Source organism: Rhododendron vialii, chromosome 7a, assembly GCF_030253575.1.
Source record: "Rhododendron vialii isolate Sample 1 chromosome 7a, ASM3025357v1".
NCBI classification, from domain to species: Eukaryota; Viridiplantae; Streptophyta; class Magnoliopsida; order Ericales; family Ericaceae; genus Rhododendron; species Rhododendron vialii.
In genome coordinates, this window is record NC_080563.1 from 10781249 (window position 1) to 10803298 (window position 22050).

The 22050-nt window shown below is 38.4% G+C and overlaps 4 protein-coding genes across 5 annotated transcripts in view; 3 read left to right on the forward strand and 1 right to left on the reverse strand.

Moving 5' to 3' along the window:
• LOC131332407 (LIM domain-containing protein WLIM2b-like) overlaps positions 1-14438 on the forward strand; it is a 55178-nt gene extending 40740 nt beyond the window's left edge. The window contains exons 2-6 of one of the 2 annotated variants that reach the window (XM_058366613.1): positions 12455-12683; positions 12782-12881; positions 12994-13013; positions 13420-13509; positions 13995-14438. In XM_058366613.1, coding sequence (XP_058222596.1) covers positions 12549-12683; positions 12782-12881; positions 12994-13013; positions 13420-13509; positions 13995-14249 — 600 coding nt within the window. In that variant the 5' untranslated portion in view covers positions 12455-12548 and the 3' untranslated portion in view covers positions 14250-14438. Of the gene's footprint in view, positions 1-12387; positions 12684-12781; positions 12882-12993; positions 13014-13419; positions 13510-13994 lie in introns of those variants that run through there. The other variant, XM_058366612.1, reaches the window with a different exon arrangement.
• LOC131332390 (uncharacterized) overlaps positions 1-22050 on the reverse strand; it is a 97600-nt gene that overhangs the window by 18505 nt on the left and 57045 nt on the right. The gene's annotated exons all lie outside the window — the stretch shown is intronic.
• Positions 8569-11905, forward strand: LOC131332406 (remorin-like). Its single transcript, XM_058366611.1, has 5 exons — positions 8569-8936; positions 9027-9092; positions 9199-9286; positions 10393-10474; positions 11386-11905. Exons 1-5 carry the CDS (start codon positions 8762-8764, stop codon positions 11584-11586), a joined length of 612 nt encoding a protein of 203 aa, XP_058222594.1. The 5' UTR covers positions 8569-8761; the 3' UTR covers positions 11587-11905.
• LOC131332393 (probable DEAD-box ATP-dependent RNA helicase 48) lies at positions 15144-21024 on the forward strand. The gene is made up of 10 exons (XM_058366595.1): positions 15144-16253; positions 16631-16737; positions 17972-18027; positions 18113-18337; positions 18441-18647; positions 18755-18841; positions 19038-19133; positions 19223-19438; positions 19934-20116; positions 20593-21024. The coding sequence occupies exons 1-10, from the start codon at positions 15232-15234 to the stop codon at positions 20821-20823; spliced, it is 2430 nt and encodes an 809-aa protein (XP_058222578.1). The 5' UTR covers positions 15144-15231; the 3' UTR covers positions 20824-21024.

Here is a 22050-nt window from a genome sequence, read left to right on the forward strand (position 1 = left end):
ACGGATTCTTAATTCAAGAAAATTAATGCGAAAGTTATGAAAGACAAAAATTTAGGCCAATATGCTCTCCAATACATGTCTTTAAGTCACGATATAGTATGTTAACGATCTCTTCTTTAGACATCATTCACTTTACCCTTTTGTTGTCACATGAGAAGATCAGGCCTAAAGAAAGCCAAAAGGTGTCGTTGATCACTTGGAGTGGGAAATTACTACTGTACTAGTGAAGAATGAATGAAGATGAGAGAGAGAGAGAGAGGAGAAATGGATGATGAAATGAAGGAGACAAGAGAAGGTGCTCACGTGAAATGTGGTCGACCCCATGAGATCACACACAAACACACAAGATCACTAGTCTCTATAGTAAGCATTTCCAAAAATAGATGGGGTCCAACTTTGCAGTTGGATGCGCTGTATGCCTGTATGCCTTGGTGTCGCACAGGAGCAGCTTTTATATAAGATATAAGAGATGGCAAACTCGCCTACGGGCTTATAGCCCAATGATATTTTTTCACCTTTTTCACATAAAGGTGAAGATTCGATTCACGCTGGGAGCTAGTGCGAGTATTTGGTATAGTGGTTGATTTTATTATTTGGATTTTTCCCACCCTTATGCCGCACAGCGGTGCCTCTTCCCTCTCCCTTCAGGAGTAAGCTAGACATCTATCCAGTGGCGGATCGAGAAATTCCATATACCGGGGGCACCTATTATTCACAATCTTAAAAAATATTTCTCTTGAATTATCGCTCAACAATTGAATATTGATTACTCATTCCATTCCGTAACCGATTTTTGACAATTTTTATAGCTGAAAATACACTTTCAACTATCACAGTGGCAACCATAAGATTAATGCCAAAGTTAAGAGAAAGTAAACTAAAGAATAAAGGAAAGAGATAGAACAAAAATAAAGAAATAAAGGAAAGAGGTAGAACAAAATGAAAAAATAAAGGAAAGAAATATAACAAAAATGGAGAAATAAAGAAAAGAGGTAGAATAAAAATAAATAAAAAAACAAAAAAAACAGGGGATGGGATGCATGGGAATCAAACCCAAGTGTCTCGAACTTTTCTCAACACACATAGCTACACAATTATGCTGATGTTTTGTACAATTGTAAGGAACTTTTATGTATTGTATCAAATTTTATTTTTTTTACTTTAAAAAAAAAGAAGGCGTGAAGCACGTGCCCCAACATAGATCTGCCCCTGCTGAGTGACAAACAAAATGGCCAACTCCAGCCTTATTATATCCACGTTGGAAAAAGGAAAAAGGAAAAAAGAGAAAAGAGAAAAATGTACCAAGTAAAAACGAAGAATTAGATGCAAATCTATCAACAACTGCAAGTTCCAAGAACACAAAGATACACGTGCTACACAGCCCCGAAGTCCTGAGATTTCACGTGATCAAGCTCTCCCTCTCGTCTCTTTTCAAAAAAAAGCTCTCCCTCTCTTCAGTAGGTGCGAAAATGTTCGTTCACAGTGCTTGGCTCATCAGGAGTTTTAACTTCGATGATCCGAACCGTATCCCTTTTTATGACATTGTGCACAAATTAATACTGGTTGTTGGCCGAGCGTTAATGTGTGCTGGTGGAGGCCCTTAAAGAACCATGTGACGGTGCTCTAAGAGCAATTAATAATTCTCCTATATAGTACTGTATTTTGTTAGTGAGAAAAACTGGATGGAAAAGTTAGAACACCGGCCCAATCCGAGTACAGCGTAAATGGATACTCCCAAGATGACCCAACTAGATTTCACAAAGGCAGCCTTTCACTCAAATTTATATGGACCGTGTTTCAAATCAAGGCCCCATTTGGGCCCAAGAATTGGGAGAGAAGAGATTTCTTAGGACCTTTATGGCCTTACTTATAAAAGAAGAAATGTACAAAAAGCCCATGCCAATTGTCAGCAAGGATGTGACCACGTTTTCGACATTATGGGTAGTAGAGCACTTCGTGGTAGCCATTATAGCCAAATAATTTGCCACATTGAGTTTGACATCCATGAATAAAATTGATCCAACTCTTGTTTCTTTTTTCCTTCTCGTATACACGTACGATGAAGATACTCCTTTAGAAATTAACGGGACAGGGCAAATATGATGTATTGAAGTGAATCAAAATGTGCATCTATGTTTATTTTGTTGACATTTTAGGACAGACGGAGAAATCAAAACAAGCAAGGCTATTTCATATATTTGCACATACAAGTGGTAGTTCAAGACCAAAGCTCGACAATTATTCTTTTTTTTTTTTTTTTTTTCCTTTTAGATAAAACTGCTTGATCGGTAATAGATTATAGATGGCCTCAAGTTGTGAAAACAAAATTAATTGCTACAAAATCTGTTGCTTGAGCAAGGAAAATGAGGGAAAGAAAGAAACTGCATTTAATATCAAATTATTGGGGATGAAAGGTTTACCAAAACGAAGAACGTGTGCCATGGAAAAGGCCAGCCCATTTTAGAGTTAGTTTTTCTTCTCTTAGAAACCACAGGCTCTTTAGTACTAATCCGGACTTGGCAGAAGTATATTTAGGCCTATAGTTTCTATTGTTGAAGTGTAAAACTTTGGAGACTAATAAAGAACTCAACTTCTTCAAGTCTTGCATTGGTTTTTGATTGTCGTTTCACATTCCAGAAAATTCCGTAATGCGTCAAGATACCGCACATCCATCTCTTCGTACAAATCTCATCACGAAATATATTTTATTGTTCGCGTTGTCTGGTAACACGTTGCGATTGATCTTTTTATCTTCCGGTTAATGTGTGGTAGCTGGGCTCATTGCCAATACCATCATAGCGCTAAGACACCAACAAGGCAACAACACATACATTTTGGAAATAAAAGGTACTAGTAATCTCAGTATATATACAACAGAATAATCTAAGCTCTGTGATCAACCACAACCTAATTGGGCTAAGATAAAAAAAAACTAAGCTGAGAAGCAGCAGCCATAGACTATATTTTCGGAAAAGACCAGTGTTTGTGTCAACGAAGTGTGCTCATTCCCAATCTGCTGGAAATGCGGCTTCTGGGGTTTTCGGCGACTTGATTCCATCTCCTCTGACCTTTTCCTTGCACCCGCGGCTTCCTTTTTCTCATCTCTACGCCTTGTAACGTACTCTTCCGGGATAAATACATCCATTTTTGTTCGTATTTATTGCTCAAGTAGTAGAAATAAGGAATTTGCCGGTTAGTTTTGATGAAACAGAGTGCGTGCTTTAGGTAATGTAGCATAGAGTTGAGTGGATAGATGCGAGTGTACATGCAAATTTATAGTATGAGGGAAGAATCTTGGGCACATTTATCGATCGGCATTTGGTCTACACTAGAGAAAACAGCCAACATATTGTCCTGATAAGATGCCTCTGGCCTCTGCAGGGTGCGCGCAAATGTTTTTGTTAGCACAGAGAGAGAGAGAGAGAGAGAGAGAGAGAGAGCACCAAAAAGGTTAAGCCGAAAGTCACTGAGGTTCAATTTTAAAACTACTACGCCCTTGTCCCATTTCACTGGACTATTTGTGAAGATGGAGCTCTTACTTTGTTATGCCTTGATAATGGTTACAAAAAGAAGTTTTACATTAAAACATGAAGTAGTTCTAAGGTACTCAACCCAAACGTACTGCATCAAATGTAACTGACAATGAAATTAGGAATTCAACCCAATTAAAAAAAGAAGAAGAAGAAAACTCTATCCTTTAGAAGTGCATCGTTTGCTATAGTAGATCAGCACATCCATTAGTTTACCGATAGAAGCGATTCATCGATTTTGGAGCACTTCTCGCTAAGAGAGACCTGCGATTAGTAAATGAAGAACCAAAAAAAACAGATGAGTTGTGAGATCTTACCCAGTAATAATGACATGTATTGCCTAAGCATTTGTTTCAATGTCCGAGTTTTGTTATACCCACGGAGACAGCTAGTTGTAGTTCATGATCTCTCGAAGCAAACTGTAGGATGTTTGGAATGACCAGGGGAGATCAAGTACTACCATTCGATCGAGCCGGCAATGGTGCTGCCAAATAGCTCAACATTCAAAAAACTGATCATCTAAACAACACGAAAGTAGGTTTTCTAATAATGTGACACTAAAAATCACCTCATGGACTCGTATATCGATCCCAAAGAGAGGTGAAGGTGCATGTAAACTCACTCACACACTTCAGTGTTATCGAAAAAAGATCATGAACAAACCAATTGTTGGGTCACATTTGAACATGAAGGAACACGTGTCCCAAGGGAGAAGATTTTTTTTAATAACTCAAGTGTCCGGGCTAGCTTTTGCATCTTAATTTTTCTTGGGAGACCAATTCCACCATCCGCTTAATTGCGGGAATCCCGAGCAAAACTCTGTATGGACTGGCTCCAGAGAAGTTAATAGCACCTAAAAGGTTTTAAACTTAAGACTTTAAAAAGGAGCAAACCCCTTCCAAGTCCCGGGGGAAGATTACGATATTGCAGTCTTGATGATTAATTGGAATGGAGTAGTTCTTGAAATCATGCAAAGGGGGGAAATTACCCGCACGGAATCTCTCTTTGTTTCTGCCCGGAAACGATGAACGTGGTCGGTGCACTTGCTGCTAGCAAGGCGAGTAAAATTATTCCCCGCACGTTATGCAGAAACCGATGCCATCTGGTCGGTTCATTTTGCCAAAAGTTATTGACACGAAAAGGACAACAATACTTGTCAAAAAAAAAAAGGACAACAATAAGAAATGGTTTAACCACTCCTCTAATACACCTGCCTAGAATTACGGTAAAAGTACACCAATGGGAGAATCCTAAGCGGATGGCTCGGTTTGAGAGTTAGAGAATTACTTCCATATAAGGTCTCAGGTTCAATTCTTCAAATTAACCAATAAATTTTTAAACCATTTTACTTCTACACGTGGGCATAAGAAAAAAGCTATGAAAGGAACAATAAAGATTGATTAGTTCGGAATGTGTGCAAGCTAATCTTGATATTGTCCATCATCTAAAAAATTAATCATAATCATGATTATAAACGGAAGAAATCATCAAGGCCCGGGGGGGCGGGGGTGGGGGGTGGATGCGTGGGAAAGTGGCTCCCATTTTCAAAAGCACGCCGACCGGTTTCCTTATTCTGCTCCTTACATCTGGGCAGGTAAATCCATGTGTTGTCTCTAAGACAACGATAAGTAAGTGGCCCTTCCCCAAACTCTTTTTCCATGCAAAGCGGAGTGGTAGCCAACTAACCAAGCACCATGTATTTCCAAGTACATTTGACAAAGGTTCAAGCCTCGCTGAGAGCTTTCGCAATGGTAATAATTAAAATCAATAATAAAAATGTGTCACGTCAGAATTTGATTATCGATTTAGTTTATAATTAAACTTAATAACCTTTACTTTCACATTAGTTATTTTTGCATTCCTAACAAAAAAAACCCTCCACAATACACAATGCACATTTGTTCAATCGCAAACAAGTTCCAATCACGCACCCGACCATATCAAATTATTCGTCTCGATGAGACGATTCCAATGTGGAGTGTTTTTTAGTTTGGTTATCAGTAAAAATTGTTAAGTTTGGTTATGGAATGAGTGGAATTTGATTATTTGTTAAAAGACTTATAACTTTGTTTATTACAATGTGGAGTGTTTTTTGAGCGTTATTGTTAAATTTGCTTATTCACACTCATTTGCGGCTTATTAGTTATTACAATGGGGATGTTCTAACTAGACAATGCTGATTTTCATCAAGAAAAAAAAAACACTTTTTCCCCAACATAAAACAAAAATTCTACAACCACACCCCAAATACACACCCTCTCACAAAACATAAGGGTCCCACGCACATTGCACACGCCGTGTGTGTGGGACTCTTGTGTTTTGTGAGAAGGTATGTATTTGGGTGTGATTGTAGCATCTCTCGACATAAAATGGGAGTCTACAGATAAAGTGTGTAAGGTGAAGTTTCGCTAAGGGATTTTTGGGCTTTTTTTAGTTTTGTCCTTCTTCATTTTATATTTTTTTTGCGTTTTTTAATTTTGCACATCACTTTTTTAGTTTTCTGATTCATCTCGTCAAGACGAATCAAAAAGTAAAAAATTATGACTTTTTACCCAAATGTTTTTTAAAATATTCAATATAAAACCCAAAAAACCGGCTTTATCTTGGATATTTCACAAAAAAATTTAGGTGAAAGTCATAATTTTTACTTTTTCAATAACCAAAAAAGTGAGGTGAAAACTACCAAACACAAAAAAAAAAAAAAAACGAAAAAGAAAACTAGAAAACCCCCCAAAAATTTAGGTGAAAGTCATAATTTTTACTTTTTCGATAACCAAAAAAGTGAAGCGAAAACTAACAAACGTGAAAAAAATATGAATAAAAATAAAACTAAAAAAACCCAAAAAGCTCAGCAGAACTCAACCTAACCTTAAGGCTTAATCTGCGATAGAAAATAGGTGTGGGGCACTAAAATAAGATATCATGGTGTGATTCGTGTGAACGTCTTTTTGACATTTAATCACTACTACATTCAAGAAAGTCATACGCAAGTCAATCTCTAAACTAGAACTTCTCTCTCAAAAAAAAATCTTTACTCGCCTTTTCTCTTTCTTTCCCTTCCTCTTTCTAGGGTTTTTACCGTCCTAATTTAGCAGCAGGAGAGAAGGGCTTTACCCTTAATCCTTGATGAATGTTTTTCTTCCTCTCCAATGATAGCCGATTTTCTCGTATTCAATAACCTCTCCTTTTCAATGAGAATTCTCTTGATCTCGATCTCAGATTTGAGAGCTTCTTTGTGTGGTTTTTTTTTTTCTCTTTTTTCTTTCTCTCGGCTTCTCCTTAATTATCGAGGTGCCATTTAACGTTCGACAATGGTAGTGATGATGGTCTTTTGACAAAGCAAGGCAGTGGCTACGATGATGAATCAGATCGAGGGACGTCCACCAGTGCGTGGACGTGATTGCTGAGGATACCTAATCCCTCAAGTGTGTGTTTGATCAGCATAAATTTTTCTTTTGTGTGTACAAGTGCAATTGATGTGGCCCATTTTATGGCTTTTAGTGGTAGTAGTGTTATGGCATATCCGTATCTGAGAAGATTATCCTCTTTTGTGGTTTTCTATTTCTTTGATTAAGGACATCTGGGAAGACTATCCTCCGTTGTGGTTTTCTATTTCTTTGATTAAAGACGGACAGTCTTCTAGATGATTATCTTATGTACCTTTGTTTTCTATCAATAAAACTATTACCATTTTGAAAAAAGAAGAAGTCATTTATAGGCAATTAGGCAAAAATAAATAGAGAAGAAGAAGCCTATTTAATCATTAGATAATATTTTCTAAACTAACTAAAAAAGTTATTGATTAACATCAACTATCTCGTTAACTAATCAAAATGATTCGTTATAACTCTGTGCGTAATCTAAACACTCATTCGTAACTATCCATAATAGTACGCAATTAATTAGTACCATAAAAATCGTAACAAGTGATTCCAAAAAATATGCAATTACTAGTACCGCTAAGGTTTTTATTTCTTAAGTACTTATGTTCCGGTTTACGAGACATGTCATTCTCTCATAATACATCACATTTAATTTAAAAAATAAAATTTAAAAAATAATAACTTATATTCCCTCCGCGAAACGGAACCTAACCGATTCAATTGAACTTGATAAAATGTAGAACGAATGATGAACTATGAAGTTTGTAACTAAGAGTAAGTATACATAGTTTTACTTTCTTACGGTACACACTTTTATTCATATAACAAAATCACACCCAAAAAAGTCCAACAACAATATGACAAAATGTAACACTTTATTTATTTTATCATAACTTGCTCCTACTTTTCATCTCATATCCTAATATAGGACATAGTCCTGCACCGACCACATTTAAAGATTGACCACAGCACATGGCATTGGAAGCTGCTTGGATAGGCATCTTTGCCCAGATAGAAGTATGATAGATACTATTATCCAGACATTGGGGTCCGTGACACCAAAAAATAAAGTGTAAGGATCTCTTCTTTTTCCTTTTAACCCAAACTGGAAATTTGTGCAAGACTCTCCTAAAATTTACTTCACTTCTTGATGTCACATGTTTGAGGCTTACAGACGACGCCCTCTCGTTCTTGCTCTTGTGCAACCTCGACTTTAATCTTCTCGCGGTAGAATCTCTCAAAAGATCCGTCACAAATCTGGAGTTCTTATAATCAGGCATAAAAAAAGCTGTTATAGTTAGTCGCCGGCCCCTCCTCTGCTATGTTGTCTAGCAAAAGAAATAAGATAGACCTACACCGATTCCTTTCATCCAATTTTACCCTCGTCATTATGGATGAGAGAAACAAAGTTTGACTATTAAGGAAAATGCATGACAACCAGAATATCTTGTATTTTTCCAAACGGGGACCTCCAAAATGGGAATATTATGAATTGCTTCTCAAACACCGCCATATTTTGCTTTAGACTCTTTCGCCACCACATATTAGTGCGTTACAAAAGATGTAACTCTCACACGGGCCGCACCAGCGTATGGTGAGGAAGTACCCTGTAGAGCACTGAATAACTTCCCCTGAATAATGGAAGCCCATAATAACATGTCTACTTTCTTCCTCATTTCCAAATCATCTACCCTTTTTTGGCAGCTTCCTAACTCCTATAACTAACCCAACACCTCTCCACTCCAAGTTCCAAACTAACTCTGACCCGTCTCTTTCTCTCTCCTTCTCTCTCTCTCTAGCTCTGAGTCGCCTGATCTGAGTATTCCAAAGATCTCCAAGTGAGTAATTATGGGAGCCAAGAAAGTTGAATTTGAAACAACTCCGGTGGTGGTGGCCTCAGCACCATCCAAAGAGAAAGAGGCCCCTGCTGTTGAAAAATTATCCGACGAGCCCCAAGAAAAAAGCCTGGTCCTAATCACGGACGAGAAGGTTTTGAACTCCAAAACCCTTGCAGTTGTTGCGAGTAAAACCTACCTCTCTCTCTCTCTCTCTAAACTCCAAAACCTTTGAATGTGTTTTCAACTGATATAACACTTTTTCTGGCTTGTGACAGAGGTCTCAGATCCTGCGGCCGAAAAGAAAAAAGATCCTCCGGCCGAAAAGAAACCGATTGACAGAGGTAATTAAATCTGGGGGATTCGTGATTTGCATTTTTTTTATTTTTTTTCTGTTTTATGGGCTTTTAGATTGATGATCGATTGAGCTGTTTGTGCAATTAATCCCAGATACTGCGCTGGCAAGGGTTGAAACAGAGAAGAGAATGGCCTTGATTAAGGCATGGGAAGAAAGTGAAAAAACTAAAGCAGACAACAAGTATGCATGTTCATCTTTCTTTTCTTTTCTTTTCCTATTTTTTGGTGTATCAAAATGTTGAGATGGTGGTGGTAGTGTTAACTTCATTTTTTTTTAACCTAAGCAAGATATAATTCCGCAATTAGAATGTATCTTCCGTACTTATTTCGGTGTATTTGCCATTAATTCTGAGCAGAAACTGAATATCTTCTGCTACCACAAAAATGTTACTAGTACTATATTTCTTTAATTGGGTGTCTAGACCAACATATCCACACCTCGATGAATTTTACAGCTTTTTCTCCGGCCGTCACAATGATTTTTCGCTGGCAGTAGAGCAGAGAAATAACACTGTCACCAATTTTACCGTTTAGGCGATTATGCAATCTGGCATGAACTTTCAGGGAAACATACAATTTCCCAAAGATCTCTGATGATGAGTATCATTGGGCAATTGATCGATATGAATTCAGTTGTGGGGATTTCCTTTATCTTCCATTTCCACACAGCTTTTCATGGGATCTTTGCCTTCAGTCTGAAGCTCAAGATCTGCTCTATTAATAAATGACTAGAGTGGTTCTTCGAAAGGAAAATGACGGCCCAGGACGTGTTTTGATAATTAATACCTACTAAGGACAAGTTAAGAACATTTATTGATGCTGAAAATGTCTTTGGTGGGTATTAATTATCAAAATACGTCATTGGCCGTCATTTTCCAAACACATTTTGGAGTACAAAATTCAAAATTCGGTATCGAGTTCTTCAATTCATTACTCCATGAGAAGCTTTTTCATATCTTTTTGCTTTTGGGGATATCTCTAAACATGGCGCTTCTAATAAAGGGTGCCCTTATTTTCGTTATTTGTGGACTTCTGTTGTCAGCCGTTGGATTGTGATTTCAATAGTCTGGATTTGCTGAAGGTTTATGACCAGTCACAATTAACTTTTCTCGGGAAAAGTTTCATCAAAATCTGGACCATTGAAATCACGATCCAACGGCTACCAGTGACGTCCGCAAATAACGAAAATAAGGGCGCCCTTATTAGAAGTGTCCCGAATCTCTAAAATAAGTTTTGGTGCTTGATTAACTGCAACTTATAATCTCACTGGAAACTACTGATCATCAGGGCATATAAAAAGCTATCAGCCATTGGAGCATGGGAGAACAGCAAAAAAGCCTGTGTGGACGCTCAGCTTAAAAAGATAGAGGTCAATATTTCTACCCTTTAATACTGATTTATGTTTAGGTTCCGTTTGTTATGATGGAGTAAAATATTTTCTATGTAAATGTTTTTTCAGAAAATAAATTTTAAATTTTTATATGTTCTAAATCTAAACATTAATCCAAAAATTCCCTGCAATAATTCTATTTGGGAAACACATATTAGTACTTCTACTACAGTGTCAAAAAATTTCAACGATATGAAATCAAGGGCGGAAGTAAAAAGAGTGAGTGGTGGGCTGTAGCCTGTAGCTCGAGTGGAGTAAAAAAAAAATTATATGTAAAATTTTACCCCAATACATTTTACACCACTTTTTTTTTTTTTTTAGCCCAACCCATTCTAATTTTAGCCCACCACCAACCCCCCATTTTAGGTTGATAAGTCTTGTTGTCGATAAATAAATAAATAAACTCTTCCTGTTACAACGTCAATTACGGAAAGCACATCTTCAGCTATGAAACTAGAAACTAATCTTCGTAACAAAATGGAGGACGATTTTCTTGCGGATTCTATGAAGTTTTTTTTTTTTTTGGTCGAATAGTAATTAGCGAATTCTATGATTCTTCCATTGAAAGAGAACTTGTTGAAGATATCGACTCAGATTCGATAATAAATGATGTTTACTCTCTAAAACAACGTAGGTCACAGATACAAGTACAACTTTAATAGTGTACGCTTTTTATACTTTTCTTTTGTTTATTGTTAAAAATTTACATATTTATGTACAAGTTTGTTGAACATTAATTATAGCATGTATGTAGTAGTTTACTAAATTTTAGGTTATCCCTTGACAAATTAGATTCCTGATTACGCCCTTGTATGCGATGAAAGTAGAGAAGTTGTAACAATCATTTTAGTTGAGTGATGTTTTTCTGAGAGAACTCTAAATATGAGCAGGAAAATATTGAAAAGAAGAAAGCACAGTATGCAGAGAAAATGAACAACAAGGCAGCTGAAATCCACAAGGCAGCAGAAGAAAAGAGGGCGATGGTTGAAGCCCAACGCGGCGAGGTTGTCTTCAAGGTAGAAGAGGCGGCTTCCAAGTTCCGCTCAAGCGGAACCACACCCAAAAGGTTTTTCGGATGCTTTAGCTGCTGATTTCTTAGGCTAAAACAGAACTGAAGAAGACATGCACTATTGGATTTCAAACTACCTGCTGCTGATACTATTTCTCGTTCCCGGGGTTTTCGTTAGCGTGATTAATTTCTTATTAATCAAGGGTTGGGTCATGTAAATGTACTCGTTTTTTTTTGTGTACAGTGTGATTCAACTGTGTGCTCAAGTTCCAAATCTGGAACATATATGGTTATGAGTTTTGAGAGTGATAGTTCAAGGTTTTAATTTGTACCCAAGAATGATTTTCTTCTCCACAGATGTTCTTCCTGCAGTCCTAATGTTATGGTTGAGAATTCAAAAACTTGCCGAACTTTTTTCGGTTGTGCTAATGATGGGTGAAACATGATAGATTTCAATAAAGCTGTTCGAGCCAGCTTACGCACACCTTGACTAATGATCCTACGATATTCTTTAACTGACGGTGGAAGTAAATGTCTATTGCATGTTGATCTCATGAAGCCAAATTGGAGCTTGATCCAAATTGCCAAAATTCATGAAATTTTGTTCCAAGAAAATAACTCTGTTAAAGCAAAACTGCTTCAAGATATGCAGTAGAAAGTAGTTTATCCCTCAATTATCGCAAAATGATAAAAACAGAATTAGTCATCTCTTTTTTTGCCCTCCTGCTTTTCCATTGATTTCACCCTATATTTGGAACCCAAAAACTCCAACCTGTTGCGACGTTTTCGGACAATCGATCAATTTTCCTCCCTACATTCTGAAATTCATCTTCTCCACCCATTGACCATCCGGTTTTTCGCCTTCAATCTTCCTGCCTCTGCTATTTAAAGTGACAGCAGACATCGTTGCGAGTTCTCCTCTCTCTCTACAAAAAGTTCGGAGGGAGATCCCATCGACTTTGAAACCGGACGTTCCTCATACGTTGTTTCATTGCTTGTTTGAGTCAAACACTATCTCTGATCGTAGATTGTACCGAGGGGAGAATGGCGTTTAGCGGCACCACACAGAAATGCAAAGCCTGTGATAAGGTTGTTCATTTCATCGAGTCGTTGGCAGCTGATGGAGTCACTTACCACAAGACTTGCTTCAAATGCAGTCATTGCAACGGGCGCCTCGCGGTATGCATCGGACATTGTTTCGTTCACTTTGACGATGGGATTGCGTAAAACTCCCCGCGTTTCAACTGCTAATCGTTCGAGCTATTTTGAATTTGCAGATGAGTAGCTACACCTCCAAGGATGGAATTCTGTACTGCAAGCCACATTTTGAACAACTCTTCAAGGAGACTGGCAATTTCTCTACAAAAACCCAATCCTGTAAAATTCCCCTTGTGATTCTACAAGCTTTTTTGGCATTAAAATTTCCTCATTTTTTCTTTCTGTGTTTTTTTTTTCCTGATAATGTGTTGTTCCTGTTTTGTTTGATCAGCTGCAAGACCAAATGACCTGGTACGTGAGAACTCAATCCTTTTAACATTTTCACCTTTGGTTTCCTTCATTGTGATCTTATCTTTCTCTCATGTCAATGTACTTTCAACAAAATGATACATTGAGAGTTTGTCTGGTCGTTAACTTCAAGACTCTGAAATTAGTCGAGGTGTGCGTCAATGTACTTTCAACAAAATGATACATTGAGAGTTTGTCTGGTCGTTAACTTCAAGACTCTGAAATTAGTCGAGGTGTGCACAAAGCTGGCTCAGACATGATTATCAAACAAAAACAACATATTATATTCACATGATCTTGTGGCTTAAAGTGCATTAAGGGCTTGTTTTCTTCTTTTTTACGAGTAGTATTTGGTTAAGGGTATTGTTCATTCTATTTTTAGCTAATAAATCTATGTTATTGTTTACAGTCTAGGACACCTAGCAAACTCTCCTCCTTCTTCTCGGGCACCCAAGAAAAATGCAGGGCATGCACCAAAACCGTGTACCCCCTTGAAAAGGTCAGTTTTTTATTTTTTATTTTTCCCCCTCTTTTTCGAATCACTCCTTGTTTTACCAATCAATCCCTCTATGTAATTTCCGCACTCGCTCTTCGCTTTTTTACCGCTTGCACTTATTTTATACTCGTGAATTTCGATAATTCACGTGAGTAAAGAGAAAAGAAATGAGCACCTACCATTGTGCCAAAAAAAAAATACTGTGGAAATTGTAATTCATGATTGTTTTGCCATTTGATTTTATCACTTCCAATTTTTGAAGCCCAAATATTATAAGTGAAATTGCAATTTCATGAATTCATACAAAATTAGACAAAAAGAATGTACTGCGTTTGCGAAAAAAAAAGGAGTGAAAATCTTTTTCCATCCTTCTACTCCTTTACATTCCTTTTAATTTATCCTACTTTAATTTTTCTGATTTTTTCTTAAGAGCCAGATATAAATAACCACTTCTCAAAAAAAAAAAAAAAATTTTTTTTTTTGAACAGGTGACAGTGGAGGGAGATTTTTACCACAAGTTGTGCTTCAAGTGCGCCCATGGAGGCTGCAAATTGTCACCGTCGTCATACGCTGCGCTCGACGGATTCATCTATTGCAAGCCCCACTTTGCTCAGTTGTTCAAGCAGAAGGGAAGCTACAATCACCTCACCAAAACTGCTTCCATTAAGAAAAATGCAACTGCAGCGGTATTTCCAGAACCAGGGCCAGATGATGAAGCCAAATCAGAGATACAGACCCAATAACAATCGTTAAATGAGTCCTGGGTGTTCCATAAATTTCTTTTGTTGTTGTCGTACTTGTGAATTGGGAAGGAGGTTGAATTTGAATTCGGTTTTGATTTTGGAAGTTGGAAGGATGTTGTGGGTTTGTTTTAGTGTATTATATAAAGGGATACGAGACAATGGAAATTTTGATCTTCTCCTTTTGTAATCTTCAAATCTTGGGAAATAATGATTTTGTTGCTACACTGAATTTCAGCTTGATCGTTGTTCTGTTTTTTTTTTTTTTCCTCCAAAGACTGCAAAAGGGGCTACACGAAAATATCGGCTTGAAAAATATAAATTAAATAAAGACAAAATTCAAAAATTATGCTCCAGTCTACAATTTTTGATTAGCGGAAACATCCCCTTTGAAAAATTTGGTTAGCTAATAAGAGCTGGATCCTTTCTAGTCTACTTGATAGACTGATGAGCAGTCCAATTTTTGTCCATTGTAAGCTCTTTTCCAAGATCATTCTGATTATCCGTTCATTTTTATTAGAGTTCACTAAAAATAAAAATATCAATCACGCCAAAAAACACTTCCATTGATGATACTTAAACACATTTATATTGAGAAAATAAGATTCCACGTGGAATAAGAATTCATTGAAAGAATTGAGAGCACAATCGTAATTAAAGGATTGAAGACGGGAGTAACAGAAGCGCAAGACATTTTGATTGATTATGTGACTAGTCCGGGCCTCCCGACCTCTCGGGTGTTCACAAAAATAAGGAAAAATGACGGTTAAGGACGTGTTTTGATAATTAATACACACCAACAACATTTTCAACATTAACAAATGTTCTCAGCATGTCATTAGCGGGTCCTCCGTATTAATTATTAAAACGCGTCGTTGGCCTTATTTTCCCCAAAAATAAAAATAAAAATTCAAGTCCCGCGAAGCCCTAATCCCCTCCTTCCCCCTTAAACCCTAAACCCCTCCTCTCACTCCTCTAACCCAAAATGTACTCCTCCATCCTCCGTCGACCAAACTCCACCACCTCCCCACCCCTTCTCTCCTCCCTCACCTTCCTTCGCCCCATGGGCGGCGGCCCCCGCACCTTCCCCGGCGGCCTCAACAAATGGCAGTGGAAGCGCATGCACGAGAAAAAAGCCAAAGAGAAAGAGAAAAGACTCCTCGATCAGGAGAAGCAACTCTACCAGGCCCGGATCCGGTCCCAAATCCGTGCCGAACTCGCTCCGCAACAACCACCAGGTAACAGACAGCCCGACCCGAACTACGGCCCCATGAGCGCCGATGACCACATTAAAGCCCTGGCTGATAGGTTTATGAAAGCCGGGGCCGAGGATTTGTGGAACGAGGCCGACGGCCCGATCAAGTCGGCTCCGGAGCCGAAGCCGGTTGACCGATCGGGCCGAACGCCCATTGATATAAGGAAGTTGATTTCTGAGAGTGAGGGAAGGAATTCGACGGATTTAATGAAGTCGTCGAAACCTCGGTACTACTCTGTTTGTAGGTTGAGTTGGAATGGATCGAGGTTCGGTTTTGAGAGAAATGATAGTGATAATAGATTGGGGGATCGAGGTTTGATTAGTCGATTGATCGGAACGAATTTTGGCTTACGGGAGTTGATGTCGGATTGTGATAGGGCTCGGGATTCAACGTGTTTGAATGGTGGTTTGAAAAGTAGGTGCTACTCGGTGTTTACTCGGAGGGGTGTGAAAGGCTCGAGGTTCGATTTTAGGAGGAATGAGAGTAGTGAGGACGAGGATTCAGATGATGAGTTCGGTGATGGTGAGGAAGGGAAAATGAGGGGTAGGGATAATGCTGGGAAGTTGATGAGTAGTGCTGGTTTGGGGAAGTATGATGTGAAGAAAACGAGGCGAGTGCCGTTGAAGTTTTTGGAAGAGGAGGAGAATTTGTCAGAGCGTGTTGAGGCTATTAGGAAAGAGTTTAACATGAGGAATTCGGTGCAGAATGCAGTGGACAGAAGTGATGAGGACTCGATTCTTAGTGAAAAGAGGTATCTGGATTGTTTACCCACTAGCTTCTTAATTTTCTTGAGCTTATGTGGTGGGAATTTGAAATGAGCAATTTTGAAGGAATTGTAAATGAACTATTGTGTTTGATATTTCAATGAAAACTCATTTTTTTACGCTTTCTGAGTCTTCTGACTTTTATCAGCGTGTTTGAAGATTTCCATGGCATTTCAGTTGATGCTATGTATGTGGAGATGGTCGTCTTGGTTCATTTTAGATAATGGTTGATTATTCTGATTGTTGCGAATCTGGAGTGATGTTAAATGTTTTAATTTGGATTTTAGGTCATGGCTTATGAATTTTCTGTGTTGCCTTCTGAATTTATGTTGCATTTGATGACACTTTGATGGATGTTTTCCAGATTTGATGAGTGTGATGTATCTCCCTTGACTGTTAAGGCGCTTTCTGAGGCAGGCTATGTCCAAATGACCAGGGTACAAGAGGCTACACTTTCTGTTTGCCTTGATGGTACGTTTTTTCCCTGGTCTCCACGATAGTGATTTACTCTGTTCCCTAATTTCGGAAAAGTTATGGTACTGTTTTTGTCAACCCTTATCTGGTAGGTATCGTAGAATAGACTGATTGTATGACGTGTGTTTACAGCTTTTCAATGGCATGTGCGGGTAACTTTTGTTTTCTGTCCATGGGTGAAGGTGTCCATCTGGGGTGTACAGAGCTTGACCTGGTATTGATACAAAGAAAGACACAGTAGATGTTTGCCAATTCTCCTGTGCAGCATCCGTTCCTCTATTCTTTCAAGGATGACTACTAACACAAATAGCTTGGTAGTAGAAAACTATCTATGATTACTATGGTAATGATTCCTTTGGCATTACAACCTTTACCACAGCAATGCGGTCCACAGGCCAACAATCATGGACCTGCTTTAGTGCTACACCAGTTAATTATTCGATGGGAGAAGTTTTTTTATCGTTTCGTGATACATTGCACCTTTTAAAGGAGCATACATGCGGCGAGGATGATCATAATTATAGCAGTGCCTTGCTGCTGCAATATTAAGACTGTTTGATCTCTGCATTGATGCATATTGCTACCATCCAGCTTGTCTATTGCTTGCAGTTTGTAATTAACATTTGTGGTGTGCAACCAAACAATTCAAGCATAGAAGGTGACCAGATGACGATTAACTTTATTTATGGCCAGTTGGTTTTGGGTATCTTTAGATATGTGGACTGGTAGGAACAGACATTTGTGCCCTGCCCCCTTGTCTCTCGAAATCAGAATCTTGATGTATACATCACCTTGTTAAGATTTCCATTTGTCTAAACTTGGATTTGCATATATAGAGAAGTAGAGAACATAGCACAAAGGTCGGTTCAAATTTTGTGTAGTTCAAAGCTGTGGTGGGGCCATATCTTTCTTATTTGGTTGACACAGGAAAGAACTGATGGGTTTGGACTGTGCCGTTTACGGTCTTAAATGTTCAATTTGCAACACTAGTAGTGTTGATGTGCTTCAGTTTCTTTATCTAAATATTATGAACTGGACAAGTGTGCCAATCCTGTTTCTTCTTACGGAACGGTTGGGATTAGTTCTAACTTTTAGGTACGAAGAGTCATGCTGGTGTTTTAAACATTGATAATCTTATTGTATTCCTTAGCTCCTACCTGGACTACTTCATGCCTTTGATAAGCAATGTGATTTGAGTCATTTGACTGGTTCTCATACTTCTTTGTGATAGGAAAGGATGCTTTAGTCAAGGCTAAAACTGGCACTGGAAAAAGTGCTGCTTTTTTGGTATGACAAAAGTACCTTGCCGTCTCATTTTTATTTTTTTTTTGAGATTATATGTTTACATCACTTTGATGCTAAACATAAACAGCTACCTGCAATTGAAACAGTTTTGAAGGCTTCAAGTAGCAATACCGTTCAGCGAGTGCCACCCGTATATGTTCTTATTCTCTGTCCCACACGAGAACTTGCAAGTCAGATAGCTGCAGAAACAAATGTTATGCTGAGGTACCATGACAGTTTTGGGGTCCAAACACTGGTTGGAGGTACTAGATTCAAGGTTGACCAAAAACGCCTGGAATCAGATCCATGCCAGGTGCACCAGTATATTCTGCTCATTAAAACTTCACGTCCGAAGAAGTTGTAGGTTTAAGCGTGGAGTACTCTCTGTATAACGATGTATTACATGTCTTTCCCAGATAATCGTTGCAACTCCTGGTAGATTGTTGGATCACATTGAGAACAAGTCTGGCTTATCTGTGCGTTTGATGGGACTGAAAATGCTTATCCTTGACGAAGCGGACCACTTACTAGACTTAGGATTTCGGAAGGACATGGAGAAAATCGTTGATTGTTTACCCCGACAAAGGCAGTCTCTCCTGTTCTCCGCCACAATCCCCAAGGAGGTTAGAGACTGAATTGATCATGCGTAAACACCCTTAGCCAAGGTTTAAAGATGCTTTATTTATGTCTCGAATGCATTGACTCAAATCTGAGGTTTTTGAATTGGCAGGTTCGCCGAATATCTCAGCTTGTTTTGAGAAGGGAACATGCTTATATCGACACTGTAGGTCTGGGTTGCGTGGAAACTCCTGCTAAGGTATATGCTAATGCTAACTTTGATCAAGGACTGCGAAATTTCTCCTCTCACTCGATATTTAGTATTCATTGTTTGATTGTTTACCTACTTCTGATAAGTCTGTTCCTTTTGGTTTACAAGACTTGATATCCACTTGTCTGTTCAAAACTGAAGGGTTATGTATGTCTCTCATGCTCGTTTGGCATGCTGAATGCAGGTTAAGCAGTTTACTCTTGTTACTCCGCATGAGTTGCATTTTCAAGTGGTGCACCATCTCTTGAATGAACATATCTCACAAACACTTGATTACAAGGTAAATATGGAGTAGCTTCCATGTGTATATCTTAACTTATTTCAATGGATTAGTTGTCCTGACAATTTGTTTCATTCAATTCTTTTCAGGTGGTTGTTTTCTGTACAACTGCAGTGGTAACATCCCTCATGTTTCTTCTTTTGAGGGATATGAAAATGAATGTCAGGGAGATACATTCCAGGAAGCCTCAACTCTACCGTACTCGTATATCTGATGAATTCAAGGAGTCAAAACGATTGATTCTTATTACATCAGATGTATCAGCTCGTGGCATGAATTATCCTGATGTTACTTTGGTCATTCAGGTCTTAATAACACACAAGAGACTTCTTATCTTTTGGATACTAATTTGTCCCATTTTTTCTATGGGAATCTTTAGAATCTTACTGAGTATGAAGAGAAGTTGCAGATTAAGAAAAGAAAGTAATTCACTTAGGAAGAAGCAATAATCTGCCACTTGAACTTGTTTTCCTGTGGTTCCCGTGCACTTTTGCTGGGGTGATGCCCCATTATGTAATTGTATGCGAGTATATTTAGCTGTAACATGTGGAGATACTATCCTGATCACTAACATGAACACAGCTTGTTCGTTCAAATTCCTTGTTAACCATTAGTGCATCATTCAATTTCCTTGAAATATGTAGTGCTTAAATGCTTGATCATTTAGTAGTTTGCATGGGCACCAGGATATTTGAATGGTCGAATGCAATATGTGATCAAGCACTCACATTTAGGAGTTTTCACTTGTAGTTGCATTCCTCTGTTACTAATCAAAATGTGCCACGTTTCTCCATTTCCAGGTGGGTATTCCGTCTGATCGCGAAAACTATATTCATCGTCTTGGAAGAACAGGGCGGGAAGGCAAAGAAGGAGAAGGGATTTTGTTGCTTGCACCATGGGAAGAGTATTTCCTGCATGAAATAAAAGACCTGCCTGTTGAAAAATATCCCGCCCCACAACTAGATCCAGATGTGAAAATAAAGGTTCAAGTCAAACTCAATTATCAGAGCTTGCCAAAATTATTCTCTTTGGAATTGAAAGTGGAAGTATGACCAATAATTTTGAGATGGGAAAATGAAGTATCTGTTTTGACTGTTGAACCTCAGTTTTGAATTTTGATATTTGTATCATGTGTTGATGCTAGTTCTTGACCCCATACTACTGATTGATTTTAATATCTGGAATACATGGATGCTACAAATAGCACTATAGCAGGCTATTAGCGGCACTGATCTTATGATTGTAGATGATGCAGGATACCCATTGCCTGCCTATTTGGAAGCCTTGTTTAATATAGTTCTTTTCAGGAGACCTCTCCCTCCACACACGCATGTACTATGTATATATAATGCATATGCATTTTTGGATTCTCGTTGTTTAGATGCGCAACTTCTTTATCCAAATCAACTAGAACAGAAACTCGTGCTACTTAACGGTGGTTTAATTTGTCGAATTGCAGATAGAGAATTCAATGGCAAAGATTGATACTAGCATGAAAGAAGCAGCTTATCATGCTTGGCTCGGGTACTACAACTCAATCAAGGAAATTGGAAGAGATAAAACTATACTTGTCGAGCTAGCCAACCAGTTTTGTCATTCTATTGGCTTAGAGAAAACTCCAGCTCTCTTCAGGAAGACTGCTCTAAAAATGGGTTTGAAAGATATCCGTGGAATAAAGATTCGCAGATAACCTATGAACTGTTTATCATTAAGAAGGTGCTATATATGTAATACATTTGGCTAGTACCCCAAGACAAGAGGGGACTGTATTTTTGGCCGATCGCACCCAGAACAATTCCATGCTCCTATGAACATTGTGTTGCTGATAAGAAGGGACGGTATTGCCAGTGAAAGTAGATACAGTGGTCGGATGCCCTGATTTCGATACAACCGCTTTTAGGATTATAGCTTCAGCCATTAATTATTTCTAGTTGGAGGGGGAAGGGTCAATGTTCTGAATACCTTACGGGCTAGGGTATCGGTTTTTCTACTGGTACGGTACGTACCGGTATCGATCAAATACCGGGTACCGTTTCGGATTTACCACAACTACAATATATATAATAATTATATATAATTATAATTCAAAAAAATCTTCTATACCATGCAATTCATCATAAAATACATGTGTTTGCCTCTTTTCCCACATTACCAAGTTATAAAACTCTTTTCCATATTAAATGACTTTGCACACTAGTGGGCTTGTGAATGAAGATACAAGAAGAGGTTTTGCACGCTCAGGAAATGGGCTGTGACCAAAGGCAATTTGAAAAAATTGATTTGGAAATCAATTAACTGGGTGCGCGTCATGGGTTATTCGCGAGCAGGAGGGGTGCAAATCCAAGATTTGGGCCTCGCACACGTAAAGTTAACGTTTTTTTTTTTTTTTTTTCTTTCTGTTCCTTTGTTTTTTTTGGTTAATTTTTTTGAGGATGCCGAATGACGTCTGAGATACATCATACGCAGGGGAAAAAAATTATTTTTGTTCTGCAAAATACCGGACGGGATTTCCGGTAACCTCGTCTTGGCTGGTATTTTCCGAAACGGCCAATACCAAGCAGTAAGGACTGGTATTCAGTTCGGAACGGTATTGGGGGTTAGGGTACCGATTTTTCTCAACTCCAGTACAGTACGGGATTGACAACATGGGAAGGGTAGTGAAGATATTGCATTCTGACCGAGAGCTAGCCCCATTGCATTCAGGACACAATTTTGTGTAATCTGAGTCCAGAAGTTGCATCTTCTTCTATGAATTATGGATGAGTTTATTGTTACCTTTCAGATGCTTATATGCTCGCCCCAAATTATTCAAAATTGCATTTTGTTTAGCGCTGTGATCCATTTTGTGTTGCTATATTGGAACCATTTTCTAGAATCAGCAAAAATAAGGGGGAATAACCTCTTTGTGACCACCTGA

Excerpts from the sequence above, each read along its gene's own strand:
- LOC131332406 (XM_058366611.1), top strand. The coding sequence starts at position 8,762 with ATGGGAGCCAAGAAAGTTGAATTTGAAACAACTCCGGTGGTGGTGGCC. Across the intron at positions 9,093-9,198 it reads AAAGAAACCGATTGACAGAG|ATACTGCGCTGGCAAGGGTT; the intron begins GTAATTAAATCT and ends AATTAATCCCAG. Across the intron at positions 9,287-10,392 it reads AAAACTAAAGCAGACAACAA|GGCATATAAAAAGCTATCAG; the intron begins GTATGCATGTTC and ends ACTGATCATCAG.
- LOC131332393 (XM_058366595.1), top strand. The coding sequence starts at position 15,232 with ATGTACTCCTCCATCCTCCGTCGACCAAACTCCACCACCTCCCCACCC. Across the intron at positions 16,738-17,971 it reads ACTTTCTGTTTGCCTTGATG|GAAAGGATGCTTTAGTCAAG; the intron begins GTACGTTTTTTC and ends TCTTTGTGATAG. Across the intron at positions 18,028-18,112 it reads GAAAAAGTGCTGCTTTTTTG|CTACCTGCAATTGAAACAGT; the intron begins GTATGACAAAAG and ends AAACATAAACAG.